The sequence below is a fragment of the Pimephales promelas genome, chromosome 3 (genome assembly GCF_988280905.1).
Source record: "Pimephales promelas chromosome 3, fPimPro1.hap1.1, whole genome shotgun sequence".
In the NCBI taxonomy this organism is placed as follows: domain Eukaryota; kingdom Metazoa; phylum Chordata; class Actinopteri; order Cypriniformes; family Leuciscidae; genus Pimephales; species Pimephales promelas.
The window spans coordinates 39970734-39987291 of record NC_142771.1 but is presented as its reverse complement, the minus strand read 5'-3'; the positions used below and the strand labels follow the sequence as shown (position 1 = coordinate 39987291).

General features: G+C 40.0%; 2 protein-coding genes across 2 annotated transcripts in view; one reads left to right on the top strand and one right to left on the bottom strand.

Annotated features, from left to right (window-relative positions):
• The first annotated feature begins 204 nt into the window (after positions 1 to 204).
• Positions 205 to 4436, top strand: LOC148982092 (von Willebrand factor A domain-containing protein 3A-like). The gene is made up of 6 exons (XM_089128883.1): positions 205 to 472; positions 1228 to 1372; positions 2326 to 2477; positions 3537 to 3645; positions 3777 to 3874; positions 3949 to 4436. Exons 1-6 carry the CDS (start codon positions 339 to 341, stop codon positions 3986 to 3988), a joined length of 678 nt encoding a protein of 225 aa, XP_088985009.1. The 5' UTR covers positions 205 to 338; the 3' UTR covers positions 3989 to 4436.
• Positions 4437 to 5612: 1176 nt separating this feature from the next.
• Positions 5613 to 16558, bottom strand: part of LOC120463065 (uncharacterized) — an 80601-nt gene continuing 69655 nt past the window's right edge. The window contains 2 exon segments of the mRNA XM_089128874.1: positions 5613 to 5845; positions 5847 to 6042. Coding sequence (XP_088985000.1) covers positions 5746 to 5845; positions 5847 to 6042 — 296 coding nt within the window. The 3' untranslated portion in view covers positions 5613 to 5745.

Here is a 16558-nt window from a genome sequence, read left to right as displayed (position 1 = left end):
AATAATATGAACATGAATACATTATAATTGGTATAATTAATATTTTAGCCTAGAAACATTACAATAACAACAAACAAAAAATTATTAAAAGTCATGTGTTAGGAAAAGATCATGAAATTGTATTATTTGTGTCCTAATACGATGGAAAATATCAGGCAAATGAGTCTTAAAATCAATTTTGGCGTCTTTCAGCACCCATACCGTGCAGGATTTGACGTGCATGCAAAAAAAATTAAAAAAAATGTGCGGCTAGCTTGACCGTGTATTTTCCACGCGCGGCCCACTTGACCGCAGTTCCTGATGTGTGTATCTCTCATGTGTGAGCAGGCAGCAGGCGAATGTTCGGATCCGTGCTGGAGAAGGACGTGTGTGTTCTGCTGGATGTGTCCGGATCAATGGCCTCGTTCCTGCCTGAACTCCAGAAGGGACTGACCGCACTGATCTGGGATCAGCTGCATGCCAACAGCGTCAGGTCAGGGAACTACTTTTGCTCTATAGAGGGAGATATAGAAACATCTTTCACACTCACCTGTCCTTCATTGATGGCCGAACAGATAGTCCCGCTCTGAATTGAGTGAATGGACCGTTCTCCCAGACTGAGGTGATGTCTACATTAATGCGGATACGTTTAAAATCGCTCTCTGTCCACGCTAGCGAAAGAACGCTAAAGTCAGCTTTACCGCACATGTGTAAAACCTCACAAAATCTCACTGCAGATTACAGACGGAAAAATAAAAAATGAAGTTATCACGCAATTCTTCTGCAGGATCATTTTATTTATTTAGCAAATATCTCAGGATTCACTGATGTCGCTCTCAGTCACCGTTAAATGTTTGCTGTAAATCGCGACTGCTCTCGTGTTTTGAAAGTGAATTTTCTGTCATCTGTGCAGGACTGTGATATGAAGAGTGTGCAAAGAAACATATATTTAGCAACAGTGTGACAGTGAATAGCACATAACAGGCGCAATAGCAGTATAAACATGAATATCTATTGGTACACAATAGTCACATGACTAAACTTACATTAACATTTTTAAAACCTCCGTTTCACAGTCCACACTACAACAGGAGAACAGTGTTTTCAAACTAAAACGCATTAGTGTGGACAAGGCCTGTGATGACACATTTCCTCAGTTCACCACACTAGACATGTGAAAAGGGTCCATCATGGGTGAAAGTTTCCTATCATGGTCAGTGAGTTTGCTGGCCGGTGTGTGTGTGTCAGGTTTACGATGCTGGCGTTCTCTGGAGGGGTGTGTATGTGGCAGCCGGCGCCGGTGGAGTCCAGTGAGGATCAGTGTGTGGAGGCAGTGCAGTGGTTGAGTCGACTCACTTCACACGGGCCGTCACACACACTGCAGGCGCTGCAGGTACACTCACAATTACTGCCTTTATACACACTGTTATCACATGGCTTTCTGGAAAACATCATCGGGATTGCTCAATGGCTGCAGTGTGTGCTCAACTCGGCTTATTAATTTTTGTCATAAGAACATTTCCATATTTTTCAGTTTTGGTTATGGAAACTCCCCGTTTCCGTGTTTAACGCTCTTCTCCTGCAGGTCTCCTGTTTACAGCTGGTGTTAAGATGCGTTTTGCTGGATCGGATCACAAGTAGACGAGAGAGACACATTCCCGTTCACGTCTTGTGTTTTAATTCGTCACTTTTGTCCACTTTCAACCACTTCTGCTCTGATTTCTTCAAGAGGAGGGTCTACGGGTGGGAAATGGATGTTTTTCAGATCTTTTCATCTAATGGATGAAATAAACTCATGCAATTTACATATGAACGTGACCAGAGATGACTGGACTGCTTGAAACTTTTTCATCTTTAAACCAAACTTGACATAGTTTAAACCCGTCTGGCTCGAGCTCTTCTCATAATGTTTAGCATTAGTCCAGTAGATACAGTCGACCACGAGTGTTTACACTACGAAAGCAATCCGGTCGAGTGTGTATTCAACTCCCTCTGGAAGTGTTTGAAAGTGGACAAGCTCAAAATATTGTAAACAAAATAAGTAACCTGGTTGCCTTCAAATTTGAAGTTCATTGAAATGGAAAAATTGAGTTAATTCAATGAAGGAGATCGATTTAATCATCAGAAACTCAAAATATTATGTTATCTGAACTACATCAATTATTTAAGTTGATTTGACTAAAGAAAAAATGTTGTGATTACAAATTATTAAAATGTTTTATTTACAGTGTATTTAGTGTCGTCCACTTGTGATGCGATCGACTAAAGCGCTTCTTAACTGCAGCTGTAAAGCGGGCCTCAGTTGTTCTGGTGTGTGTGAGTGTAAGTGTGACTGTATTTGCTCAGGCCGGCTGTGGTTTGTCAGATGATGTTGGTCTGTATCTGATCTGTGATGGAGGGAGTGACTCGAGCCACAGTCTAATACTGAGAGAGATCGAGACCCTGAGACGAGAGAAGAGCTTCACCGTCCACACCGTCACACTCAACCCTCACGACAGGTCAACTACAAACACCCGTTCACATCAGCGACAATAACTATACACATATAGCTCTGAAAATCATTCTCAATATTAAAGAATTGCACCTCGACATAGCGATAACGGCACAGAGAAACAGTATTCAATTCAATTCAACGTAGCACTTTTCACAATTCATGTTGTTTCAAAGCAGCTTTACAGAAAGTGCATTTCAGAAATGTACATAGAAAAAATACAGTTTATTAATTTAGGGCATAACATAAGCCAATACCGTTGAAATCACTTTCAGAACGATTTTATCCAGACGATGAACGATAAAATCACTAACAGCCAATCAGAATCCATCCAGCTGTGGAGTTTGAGCATTTAAAGTAAAGACATGTGCTTAAATAAACAGAAGGATACAGTTCACTGGCGAGGACACTAATATATTATCTTTATAGTTATCGTTCTTGGTTTGAACAAGCCTGCTGTCTTTCTATTGATATTGAAAATTATTACCATTCTCACTGATGCTCCTGAGACTATCACAACATCCTTGCAATTTAAACAAGTCCTTATCTATCAGATGTTACCTATTGTCATCTTTTTAAAAATCCAATTTTAGGGCACATTTTCGATTAAAAACAGACAAAACGATATTTACACGACAACGGCCTGAAAACAACCTTTTGTGAATTTGTGTTTGTGAAACTGTGACGTGATGCGCATGTTATTATGTGTTGTGTAGTGTTTCTTTATAAAGTGACATCGCCATCTACTGGTCTGGCATGAGTAATACAGCGTTTTCAGTCGTATTTACAGATCCATGTGAATGGGAATCATTTGGACAACGTTGTCGTCTGTTCTTAAAGAGTTTCACAGCGCAAAGGAAAACCTTTATCATTATTACACTGTAGTCGTGTAAATGTGTCCTTAGATGGGTTTCAAGCCACAGATCTTATGCAGTTTAAACTTAATCGGTTTCTATGAGATTTAAAATGAGATTCAGAGCTTACACTGAAGACTATTGAAGTAAAGTGTGTTTAACTAATGTTGCTCATGTCGTAGTGTGTGTGATAGTGTGATGTTTGTGACCAGATCGGGCAGTGAGTTTCTGAAGTGTCTGGCCCATAAAACCCGAGGCCGATTCCATCAGGCTCCTGAAAACACGGATCCGGATCTGATCTGGAAACTGCTGTCAGACGCAGTGTGTATATGTGCTCAACACTTCTGTTAGATCACCGTTCTGCAGGAGTGTGTGCTGTTCAACACCATCAAACACATCTCTGCAGATTCTTTGTTTTAAATGTGTTGATTCTTGTATTTCCACAATCAAAGGACCCAGTGCTTCCGACATTTGAGGGGGACGATCTGAGGAAACTGTCAGAAGAGATGGAGAAGCTGAGACTGTTCCAGAAACAAGCGAAAGCTTTCAGGTGTGTGTTCATTCTTGTGTAATGATTGATGGTGTTGTGGACTTTAATATGCGGACTCTCCTTTTGTTTCTTAGAGAAGCTGTTCTGGGCTCGAGGAACCTGGAGGGAACGTAGACGCTGATCTCCATGCCTGTTCAAAACACTTTATCTATTCACTATAAACCTGGAGTAAATATAGTGTTTCACTCACTCAAACATCTAGAAATCATTTAATAAGACCTAATGTAAGAATATTTGGTACACTTTATTTTACAGTGTCCTCGTTACACATTTTACATGTAGTTACTGTAGTAATAATTATAAATTATGGATAATTACACGCAACTAATCCTCAAACAAATCACTAACCCTATAGTAAGTACATAATACATATAGTTCATTATTATAACTCAGCACTTAATGAAATACACACGGACACCTTCAAATAAAGTGTAACCGAATATTTGTTAATAATTAAAGTTATGGCTAAGAATAATATTTTGGAAACATCATTTATTGCTGTCAGTTATAAAAAGCATGGTTGAATGAAATGATGCTACATTAAAAAAATGATTTTTCTGGCTTTCGGTGTCGTTCACTTTCAGTTATTTTACCTGTTCAAAAAAATAATAAATAAATAAATAAACGAGTCTATATTGCAAACTGGTAACATAATCATAAACACTGGTTTTATCGTTTACCAATAGTGGTTAATAAGTGGACGTCTAGCACATTCATAGGAAACTCCGCTTGCAGAATAATATGGATATGACATCACGAGTATTGAGAGAGACTCAATCGTCATGACCTGATTGGCTAATCCCAGTGATCCCGACCTCTCTAATCCTGTAAAGGGTTAATCATTGAGCCGTTTCCCGCGACACACACCTCAGCCGGACTGAGTGTCAGAAGAGCTGCTGTGTGACTGGATCTAACAGGGGAAACTGTGCAAACGCCAGTAAAACACACGATTACATGGATAGATAAATACTTTATTCATCCATTAAGGAAATTCAAGTTCCCAGAAAAAGAAACAGATTAAAACAGACAAGACAGAATTAAACAGAATTAAACTGAATTAAAGTAAATGATGCCGGTCTGTTCAAAGGGACGAGTTAAAATATAAAGTACAAATGATCAGTTTAAACTGTTGGACTAGATATAGTGTTACAACTCACCAAAGATCAGTCACAGTGTGTGTGTGTGTGTGTATGCGTGAGTCAGTCAGTTGTGAGGCAGTCAGTGTGTGTGTGTGTGTGTGTGTGTGTGTCAGTCAGTTGTGTGTGTGTGTGTGTATGTGTGAGTCAGTCAGTCAGTGTGTGTGTGTGTGTCAGTCAGTTGTGTGTGTGTTTGTGTCAGTCAGTTAGTTGCGTGTGTGTGTGTGTGTGTGTGTGTGTGTGTGTGTTTAATGTGACACAGAGACACTGAAGAGTTAACATCATCAAGTGTAAATCCAGCATAAAGTGGTTCAGTGAATGTGTGTGTGAATGTGTGTAAGTGTGTGTGTGTGTGTGTGTGTGTGTGTCAGTCAGTTAGTTGTGTGTGTGTGTGTGTGTGTGTGTGTCAGTCAGTTGTGCGTGAGTGTGTGTGTGAGTGTAAGTGTGTGTATGTGTGAGTCAGTCTGTGTGTGTGTGTGTGTGTGTGTTTAATGTGACACAGAGAAACTGAAGAGTTAACACTATAAAGTCTAAATCCAGCATAAAGTGGTTCAGTGAATGTGTGTGTGAATGTGTGTAAGTGTGTGAGTGTGTGTGTGTCAGAGACGCTGTAGAAGGACAGAGTGCCGGCCGACTCGTCCACAAACACTCCTACTCTCTTACAGGATCCTGGATCAGCAGAAACAGCAGTGGGGTTATTATTGTGACGGACAGAGAGACTGTGATCAGAGCAGATCAGACTCCAGGACTTCTTATTATATCCAAACATACAGTCACAGTCAAAACTCCATCCTTTCCTCCTGATTCCTTTATATGACACTGATATACCAGCAGATCCACTCCATTCAGCCTCCCAGTAACAGCGTCCAGTCAGACTCTCTCCACACAGAACCTGAGGATAATAACCATCAAATCTGTCTGGATGATCAGGATACGACTGACTCTCTTCCACACGCGTCACCTTTCTGTTCTCCTCAGACAGAACGAGATCAGTGTTTGCTGTGTTTGGATCCAGTGTGAGATCAACGGCGTCTGAACACAAGAACACACATTACAACTGAACATTTGAGGAGTTATTTTACTAAACACTATAAATCATTTCAATAGTTTTCAGGAAAATGACATTTTTTACCTCCACACACACACACACACACACACACACACACTTACTGAATATTCAATTTATCCTGTTAATGTTTTATTGGCTCAGTCTGAACATGTGGAACGATGATTATTAAATCAAACTACAATATTGTTTATGATAAATCAACATGCAGCATATAATCAGGGGCTCACACTATAAACGAATCTAAATTAAATGTAGAAACACATTTCGGCTAATCGTCATGTGGTGCCGACCTGAATAAAGTAATGATAGTAATGATATCAATATTCAATAAGTTATTTAGTAATACAGTCAGAGTCATTTTAGTAAAGTGTCAAACCTGTAACAAGTAGGAGCGATGCGTCCACTACATTTATTTCCTCTGTGTTGAGTCGGATATATGATATATGAAATATGATTTATGATGTATGAAATATGATTTATGATGTATAATATATGATATATGAAATATGATTTATGATATATGATATGAAAAGGGAACCGCAGGAGATGAGTAAGACAGGATCATAAGATACACAATATATCGGAAAACATTTGGAGAGGGTCACACATGATTTTGAACACTTATTAAGTTTTGTTTTGTAGAAAGCCTTTCTTTAAACTCAATTTCATTCTGTATAAATTGTATCTTCATTTTAATCAATATTTCATCAACAAATTGACTGGATTAATAAATAAGAAGCAAATATAGCAGAACATACTCAATACTCAGTTACTAGGGTGTCCTAGGTGGTTGCTATGCTGTTCTGGGTGGTTGCTAGGTTACTCTATGTGTTTGCACAGCAGTTCCTAATGTTTTCTAGGCAGTTACTATGGTATTCTGGGTGGTTGCTATGGTGTTCTGGGTGATTGCTGGACAATTGCTAGGTAGTTGCTAGGTTACACTAAATCTTTGCTAGGCGGTTACTAGGGTGTTATAGGTAGTTACTATGGTGTTCTGGGTGGTTGCTAGACAGTTGTTAGGTTACTCTAAGTGTTTGCTAGGCAGTTACTAGGGTGTTCTGGGTGGTTGCTGGACAGTTGCTAGGTTACTCTGCGTTTGCTAGGCAGTTACTAGGGTGTCCTAGGTGGTTTCTAGACAGTTGCTAGGTTACTCTAAGTGTTTGCTAGGCAGTTACTAGGGTGTTCTAGGTGGTTGCTATGGTGTTCTGGGTGGTTGCTAGACAGTTGTTAGGTGGTGGCTAGGTTACTCTGTGGTTGCACAGCAGTTACTAGGGTGTACTAGATGGTTGCTAGGGTGTTCTGAGTGGTTGCTAGGTGGTTACTTGGGTGTTCAAGGTGGTTGATTTGGTGTTTGGGGTGGTTGCTAGACAGTTGTTATGTGGTTACTAGGTTACTCTCATTTACTAGGCTGTTGTAGGTGGTTGCTAGGGTGTTATGGGTGGTTGTTGGGCACTTGCCAGGGTATTTTAGGTGGTTGCTAGAGGGTTCTGAGTGGTTGCTAGTCAGTTACTAGGGTGTTCTAGGTGGTTGCTAGGGTGTTCTTGGTGTTTTCTGTTTTATTTATTCGGCATTATGTTCTGGTGCTGAAATATGGCTTATTCATCATATTATACGGTTGTTAGGGAGCTCTAAACAGTTGCCAGGAGATGACTAGACAGTTAGCAGTGTTAAACTAATAAACTGGTAGAGTTATATTATAGATATATAATAATATTATAGTATATATTATTATAGAATATATACTATTAGAATAAACGAATAGACTGGATGTCTGTCCAAAAGAGCCAACGCCTCTCGTCTCTATGATCTTATGATTCATAAATGCACTGTAAACAAATAATTGTACAAAAACTGCCAATGACTGATAAACAACAAACGTGAAATTACAGAAGAACATCCTAATGGAAATAAAGTGCACAAAACTTTTCTAAAGTGCACAAGTTTTCATTAAACGTTTTACAGAGAACACTTATTTTACAGGAATTTCCTGAATTATTACTAACAAACACATTGAGTGTAATATAAACACACACACACACACACACACACACACACACACACACACACACACACACACACACACACCACACACACACACACACACACACACACACACACACACACACACACACACACACACACACACACACACACACACACACACAGTCAGTAACCCCATCAGAAGATTAAAAACTAAAGCCCGGCTCACACTACAGGAGTTTTAAAATCCTAACAGATCTGGTTGCAGCCGGGGCCGTTTGAAGGAATTTTGGGGCCCCAAGCAAAATGGACATGGAGGCCCCCCAAAAATCCACCCCCCCCCCCCCCATTTTATTATATGAATGAAAAAAGGGTTACAGAGCAAATACTGCTGTTGCATATACTGTGCATACATAAAAAAAATGTTTACAGTGAAATTAAGATAAGCTATGAAAAAATCATGTTCCTCTGCCTTTTTCAGGTTAAATAATGTTTATAGACGGGTAAGGTTACAAATTATTTATTAAGTAAAAAGACTCTTAGTCTTTGCAAACAGTTAAATTACAATAACTAAAGATTAAAAGCAATTTACCATCTATTAATGATGGTTATATTATAAAGTGTTGCCGAAAACGTAAAGATATGTTAGCATTTCCATATTTTGATATTAGAAGGGAAGGGATACTGCTTTCACTACCAATGCTTAAAAACAGCCCAAGCTAATGTTTGATGCACAGAATTTATTGTGTGGTTTTCCTAACCCCCATTGGTAAATATATGATCATAGTTAGTGTAGCATGCTATGCCACTTTCATCAAAACCTATTACAAAGCTACAGCAATGATATGTCATTAAATACGATAAACAGTGATTCTGGAACAGATCTGCGTCGTCTTTATCCCGTTAAAAAACATATACATGATGTAATTTTAATCGTATTCCATCCGTTCGAAAAATAATTGCACTAACTGTTCATTACAAGCAGCATTTGCCGTCAGGCAGGTAACATTAGCTAACATAAACACATTTTTTCTATAGCCTAACGTTACCTGCTTCAAAATTACACCATATGTACAAGACAAGTAGAGTTATTTTTATGCAGTGTAATTTATCACTTTACCACTATCTTGTCTTTTTCTTATCCCCCTCTTCCTTTCTCTTCTTTCTTTTCTGACTTGCTCAAGCATAATTCTGCTTCATGATGACTGCAGAGGAGGTTTGTATTTTCCCGGAGCAGAGATCGCGTGGTTGGCTGGCTGCTGTCAGCGACTACAGAGAGGGATCCCGATAACAGTGTCATTGCACTTTACTGCATTATATCAAAGGGGCGCTCACAGTGTGTCGTTGCATTTTATTCTTAAACAGTCGTTGTCTTGGGCCCCCCGTCCAGCTCGGGCCCCTAGCAATTGCTTGGTTTGCCTGTATGTCGCGACGGGCCTGGTTGCAGCTCACACTTAAAGAGAATCTTTGCAGATTTTCTTCCCTCAAATCTTTAACATGCTCACACTACAAGATTTGAAAATCACGGTGCATCACACACTACACAATATTATTAAGATTATCGTGGCAGAAGAAGTGGCTCACGTGATCTCACGCCGCAGATCGGAAGCAGAAAAGCGGATGTAAACAAAAAAACTGTCCCTCATATCAAGTCATATTCATGAAAAGGTTGCCGTGACCAAGGAAAGAGAACTTTTTTAATCATCCTTTTACCATTTAAGGTTAGGCTATTTCTAATGAATGGCGTCAGCTCTGGTCAGTACAATGAAAAAATGCTATTGATCTCAATGAAGTGAAGCATCAGTTTCGCGTTGCCCATGAGCCGCAATGCTACTGAGCCTTGTAAAGTGGAGATTAAAGTTAAAATGAAATATTAAAATAAATAACAGCTTGTTTCATTACATCTTTTTTTGACTGAATCTGCATTTTTTACATTTCCGTTGTATGAACAGTTTAATGACTCACTCAAAGACAGTGCCGTGTCGCCACCTAGTGGTGTAACTATGTAACTGCACTGAGCGACAAACTGTTTATAACACGCAGAGACGAGCAATGCCGAGTGGTAAATATCAGCAGAAAGCCTTTAGTAAAGTGAGATTTGAGGATCAAAACTAACTGTTATATTATAATGGCATAAAAAGCATATTGTCAGGTTTATGTTCTGTTATTATATTATGTGGGCCCTTATTTTGACATTGTATCTTCTGTTTACTCCACTTCAATGCACTATTTAGTTTCGGTTTTTATTACTGGACAGCTGACCACTGCACAACTCTTATTTATTTAGCAATAAATAAATAAATGAAGATAATAATGCATATCGCGCTGTTGAGTCACTCAAATTACAACAGTGGACATTCCTTCAGCACGACAGCCTGTTTCTTATGGCTAGACAGTACTGACGTTAATCACAATCTTGCTCATCCCGATAAATATCAAACATGTTTGATATGATCGGAGCGAGCCCGATTTGTGTGAGAGCAGATCGGGAGGTCCATATTCGATCTGTAAACGCCTCACATTACCAGATAATCTGCGCCGAACATCAGAACCGATCGAGGTAATCAACAAGATTTATTCTCCGATTCTTGTGAGGGGAAAATCGGCCTAAAACTCCTGTATTGTGAGCCAGGCATAACACATCTCTGGAGATCTCAGCGTCTCCACTTACTACAGACTTTATTTCTTTCATGCTGAAGGTCTTGTGGAGAATGAACAGTTTAGATGTGGATGTTTTATTGTAAATATTACAGTTGTGATCAGTGTTTGCTTTAGTTGAGCTCTTGACTCTCGAGTCTGTGAGTTTTGAACATTAGTTTTACTGCACCGCCCTCGTCACAGCATCAGCACCCCCTGGTGGACTTAAAAACGTGAAATATATATATTTAAATAGACATAACATACTGTGTTTGATGTGGGATTAAAATGATGGGTAGTGTATAAGATATAAAGTAATGATTAATTATTTCAGATCATGTGAGCGGAGAGCGCATTTCTGAATATCCCGCTCGCTTGCCCCAGTATGGCCTTTTACTATCTCTATTATAACTTGAAAATATGTGGATTAAGGCTCTGCCTCCGACTAAAGTTTTTATAGTAGTAGACTAGTTGTTCATTAAAGCTAGTGCTGGACGATTAATCGAAATATAATCGAAACCGAAATTCAGAGCCTATAACCGAAGTGATTTTACCATGTCGGTTATTTCGTTTTTTGAATCCTATTAATATTTCCTCCATGTTAACGTACTTTCCCCTTAAAACATAATTACCGTGTGTAGTGGTCACGTTCCTCCGCCCCGTCCAGTCTGCGACATTGAAGCAACATGATCCCCTTTCACACAGCGCGTTAATCCCGGGAAATTGCCAGAACAAACACCTTCAGTGTGAACGCAAACACGACCCGGGATTGGTGCCAGGTTGGGGACAGAGTAACAGTGTGTGTTCAGTCCCAGAACAAGCGCTGTGTGAACAAATGCCATCAATGCCGTGCTGTAATGATGGCGTTTAAGCCGGGATCGTTCGCCAACATCAAACGGTACAAAATGTGCAAGTTTATGATCGAATCAGAGGAAAAAATGCTCAAGCGTGGTTTCTCGAGAAAGTAATCGCAGCTCATAAGCAAACTATAGACGCTGTTTAGACATGTGACGTGTCTTTGCGGGTTGTGTGTGAACGCACTCTCTGATTCCTCGCTGCTTGTACCAAAGAAACACGCGGAAAAAAAGAGAGAGACTGAAAAACGCTGAGCAACAAGTGCCTCTACTCCACAAAGCAGCTTTAGATAACAAGCATTTTTCAGGTTTCTACAATTTTCTACATTTTTAAATATTTAATAAGCATTAAAAGCTATCTGTGCATTTCCTTATTTTAGAATCAAAGATAGTATTATGCACTCTTTCATTATAAATAAATACATACATGTTTACAGTATAAGCCTTGCCAGTGACATGAGAAAGAAAAAAATGAAAATAATCGTTCAGTAATCGTAATCGAGGTAACTTGTTTGATTAATCACGATTATGATTTTAGCCCAAATCGTCCAGCCCTAATTTAAGCCATTATTGGGCAAATCGCCCCTTCATATTAATTTAATGACTTGAATTATAAGCTAAAGCGTTTACAGCAGGGGTCGGAAAGTAAAGTTGACAACGGGCCAAAAAAATATTTTTGACACTAGATGGCGGGCCAGAAGATAGTCAATGGACAATTTAAGAAAATAATTGATTAAAAATGCAACTAGAATTGCCTGTGACGGACTGGGATAGTACCTTTTGTAACTGGTAGTGAGCTGTTATTCTGTGTTAAATCCTGAATAATCCATTTGCTGCTGATGTCTGATCTGATGATGTCAGATATTATCAGTGTATCGCTGCTCACGTATTTCTTTTTTACCGCGGTCAGACATTCTACAAATAACCATAGATCCCTGAAATCAAGGGTAATAAGTAAGGGTTAATGCCCTCCGAGGTGTCCATTGTCAGGTTTTAATGGACGACGGCAAGGCATGAACGGTTGCCTCCGCCGCTTATACAATGGTCACTTGCCAAATAAAACATTTTTAAAACATTAGTTTATATTTTAATTAGGCTAAATCTAGTTTTTATAAATAATAACTTGCCTGACGGTTTATTTAGCAACTTCAGATATTTATAGTCCGCTCAGCTTGTAGAACCCTTCAGTTTCAAAAAAATTTTTTATTACACATAAAACAATTAATTAAAAAAAATAAAAATAAAAAAACACACACAAAAAATAATTAGTTCTGAGCACCAGCGATTTGCGCTTATAGAGGGCAATAAATTAATCAGATCAAAGAGAGGGTCATTTGCCTACATGCTAGCTTTTTTATTTACAATTAATTTCAATGTTTCCATTTATAGTTGTGATGGCTAAGGCCACACTAGAATGAACATTTGCGTTGGTTCTAGTTTATTTTTATTTTTATTTTTTTTTTGTATGTAAGAATGTATATTTTTGTTTGGTCTAATGAATTAATGTTCTCTGTTTTGGTTTATTTATGAATTTCTTTGCAAGTAATTTGTTTGCTTGAATTTAATTTACCCATACCTTGGAACTGAAAAGTTACATTGTCTTTGCAGTGGTTTAAACATCAAGGAGTAACAAAATCTACTACCATTTATTTCTAGAGTGCACGCTAGAGTAAATGAAAGAACCACAACCAAAATATGGGTTTAAAGTTTTATTTAAGTTGGTTATATGTTTCTTACCTTTGGTTTCGCCGGGATCCATGACTGCAGCATGGAACGGTTTGGAATAAAAAGGGTGCGGCCTTTTCCTGGTGTCCTTTATATAGCTCATGGAGGATCATGGGAAATGTAGTTTTAGGACCATAGGGGTTGGGTTGTGTGTTAATCCACATGTGTTTAAAGGAGGTGTTTATGTATGAATGTGTAAGTGTATTTTCTTTATTGCTTTATGGTAAATGTTATTCTTATGTTCATTCAGGTCCGTGTATTGTTGTATATATTTTCCCCCTTTTTTATGTTTAATGTAATGGAATGAGAAGTCTTGTGATTTACCCCTGTAATTATCCAAATGGTTTGTTCTGGGTTGTTAAAAGTGCTTCCATGTCTGTGGCTGAGTTAGTTCTGGTGTGGGATCCCTGGTGAAACATCTGAGACCCAGAACTCAGTAATGTGCTGTGGTTGCCTCATTTATTAGTTTGTTTGTGTTATTTTGTTTTTTCCCCTTTGGTTTTTGCACAATGTCGGGTCAACCCTCAATTGTTACCATCAAATAAATGACCCTTTATTGACTCCACGAATGTCTCCTGAAAATTTAATGGAAAGAACCTGACAAGATGGTGGCAGCGGTGGTTTTCTGTCCAGGAGGAGACTGCCTGTAGAGAGCAAAGTGCGGAAAGGATGGCGCCTAAGAGAGCAGTACGCGCTGTTGTTCCTACTGACGTCGAGAGCGCACCAGAGGAGGGTGAGAGGCCGATGGAGGATGCGAAAGGTGGGGCTGAAGAGGAGTCGGAAGGGGATGTACTGGAGCTGAAGCGGATGTTTCAACGGTTCATGCAGGATCAGCAAGAGAGAGAAGACCGTCAGATGCAAGAAGCAGCTCGACAAGAGACGAGATGGAAATCACTCCAGCATCATTTCCGTCTTCTACAGGATGAGGTCAGCCAGCGAACTCCGTTGGGGGTGCGAGACAGGAGAGCTGCTGAAGTAGGGGAATCGCCCGGAGCTTCAGGCTCCCACAACGTGAGCCATGGTTATGTGCTGAAAGAACCAAAGATGCAACAGTTGAGTGAAGCGGACGACATCGAGCATTATTTAACCACGTTTGAACGGATTGCTGAGGTATGTAGATGGCCAATGGAAGATTGGGCCATTAGACTCATTCCATTGCTGACGGGCAAGGCGCGCAGTGCATATGTGGCCATGGATGTTGCAGACGCAAGTGACTATGTGCAGGTAAAGGAGGCTATTTTGAAGAAGTATTCCATCAATCATGAAACATATCGACAGAGATTTCGTTCTATAGAGGTGCTGGAAGAAGAGACCCCTAAAGAGCTGTATGTTCGACTGAAAGACTTGTATCAAAAGTGGGTGAGACCGGGAGAGAGAACGAACCAAGAGATCGGAGAAATAATTGTCCTTGAACAGTTTCTGCGGATGCTTAGCCCGGAGCTACAGACGTGGATTAAGGAGCACGGCCCTTCAACAGCTGAGGAGGCGGCACGTCTAGCTGATGTTTTCGTGGCGGCACGACGCAGGGCTGAGCCCTGGAGTTTCACTCGCTGGAAGACAGCGCGAGAGGGATCTTCTCGACGACCGATTTCAACATCTCAGGGAAGCAGGTTGGCAACTGAGGCAAGTGTAAAACGAACTGAGAACTCTGGTGTTTCTGGTTTAGAGACAATTAGGTGTTATAAGTGTGGTCAATTGGGTCATAAAAAGCCAATGTGTCCACAGTTGACAAAAACCCTTACTAATACATGTTTTGTACCTCGGGAAACCATACCTGAACCTGCCAACATTCCTGTTCCAAAGCAAGTGATAAGAACTGTTGAGTTAAATGGGAAGAAAGTCACTGCCTTGATCGATACAGGTTGCACGCAAACCCTAGTGGAGTCAGAACTTGTACCTGAATTAGGTGCTTGTGGTAATGCTCCAGTAATAGTGAGATGTGTTCACGGGGAGGAGCGTCAGTATTCTGTCACTGATGTATATATGGGCATAGCAGGGCAAACTTATGTGATGAGGGTAGGACTTGCACAGAACTTACCATACCCAGTTATTTTAGGCCATGATTTTCCTGCGCTGATAGATTTATTGCCTCATGGGGATAGTTGCAATGTAGTTCTGACGCGAGCTCAAAGTAAACAGAATGAATGTGAGGAAGAGGAAAACTCATTGTTGTCGTTACCATTTTTTGATTCTGAGTTGTCTGTGAATCAATGTAAAGAAAAGAAATCTAGGAGGGAACGAAGACAGGAAAAAATTAAGAGAACCGTAGTGCAGGCAAGAGACTTAAAAGAACCTGACAAACTGTTGAATGCTGATCAGATTCCAATACCTGAGGATTTAAGGCAGTTGCAGAAAGGGGATGCTGAAATCTCTAAATTGTATTCCCAGGTGGTAGAGGCAGCTCAAACAGGGTCGACTGTATTCATATTTCAAGGGAAATCTTTTTGTCTAATGAATGACTTGCTGTATCGTAAAACAGGAGATAAACTACAGGTGGTATTACCTGTTAGCGTACGTAATACTGTGATGACGCTGGGGCATTCCATTCCATGGGCCGGACATTTGGGTAGGCGAAAGACGCATTCTAGGATAAGTAAGCATTTTTACTGGGTGGGAATGTCTAAGGACATCGCTGAATTTTGTAAAGCTTGCCCAGAATGTCAAAGCAGCAACATTCACAAACCCCCTAAGGCACCGTTAATCCCCTTACCAGTCATTGAGGTTCCCTTTCAGCGGCTGGGAATGGACATTGTAGGTCCGTTAGAACGAAGTAAGACAGGCTACAAGTATATGTTAGTCATTTGTGATTATGCAACTCGGTTTCCAGAAGTGTTTCCGTTAAAAAACATCAAAGCTAAGGCTATCGCATCATGTCTGGTTCAGTTTTTTTCTAGAGTAGGTATTCCAAAAGAAATACTGACCGATAGAGGAACGAATTTCACGTCTCAATTTCTGCAACAGGTCTATCAGCTGTTGGGAATAAAAGGGTTAAAAACAACTCCCTATCATCCGGAGACGGATGGGCTTGTAGAGCGATTTAATCAAACGCTAGTGCAAATGCTTCGCAAATTTGTGAATGAGGTGGGGACCGACTGGGATCAGTGGCTACCATATCTCATGTTTGCTTATAGGGAAGTTCCACAGGCCTCCACCGGGTTTTCGCCTTTCCAATTGATGTATGGCCACGAAGTGCAGGGACCATTGTCTCTTGTGAGAGAACTGTGGGAGGGGAATTCGGGGACGCCAACCAAAACAAATGTTATCGATTATGTGTTAGCCATGA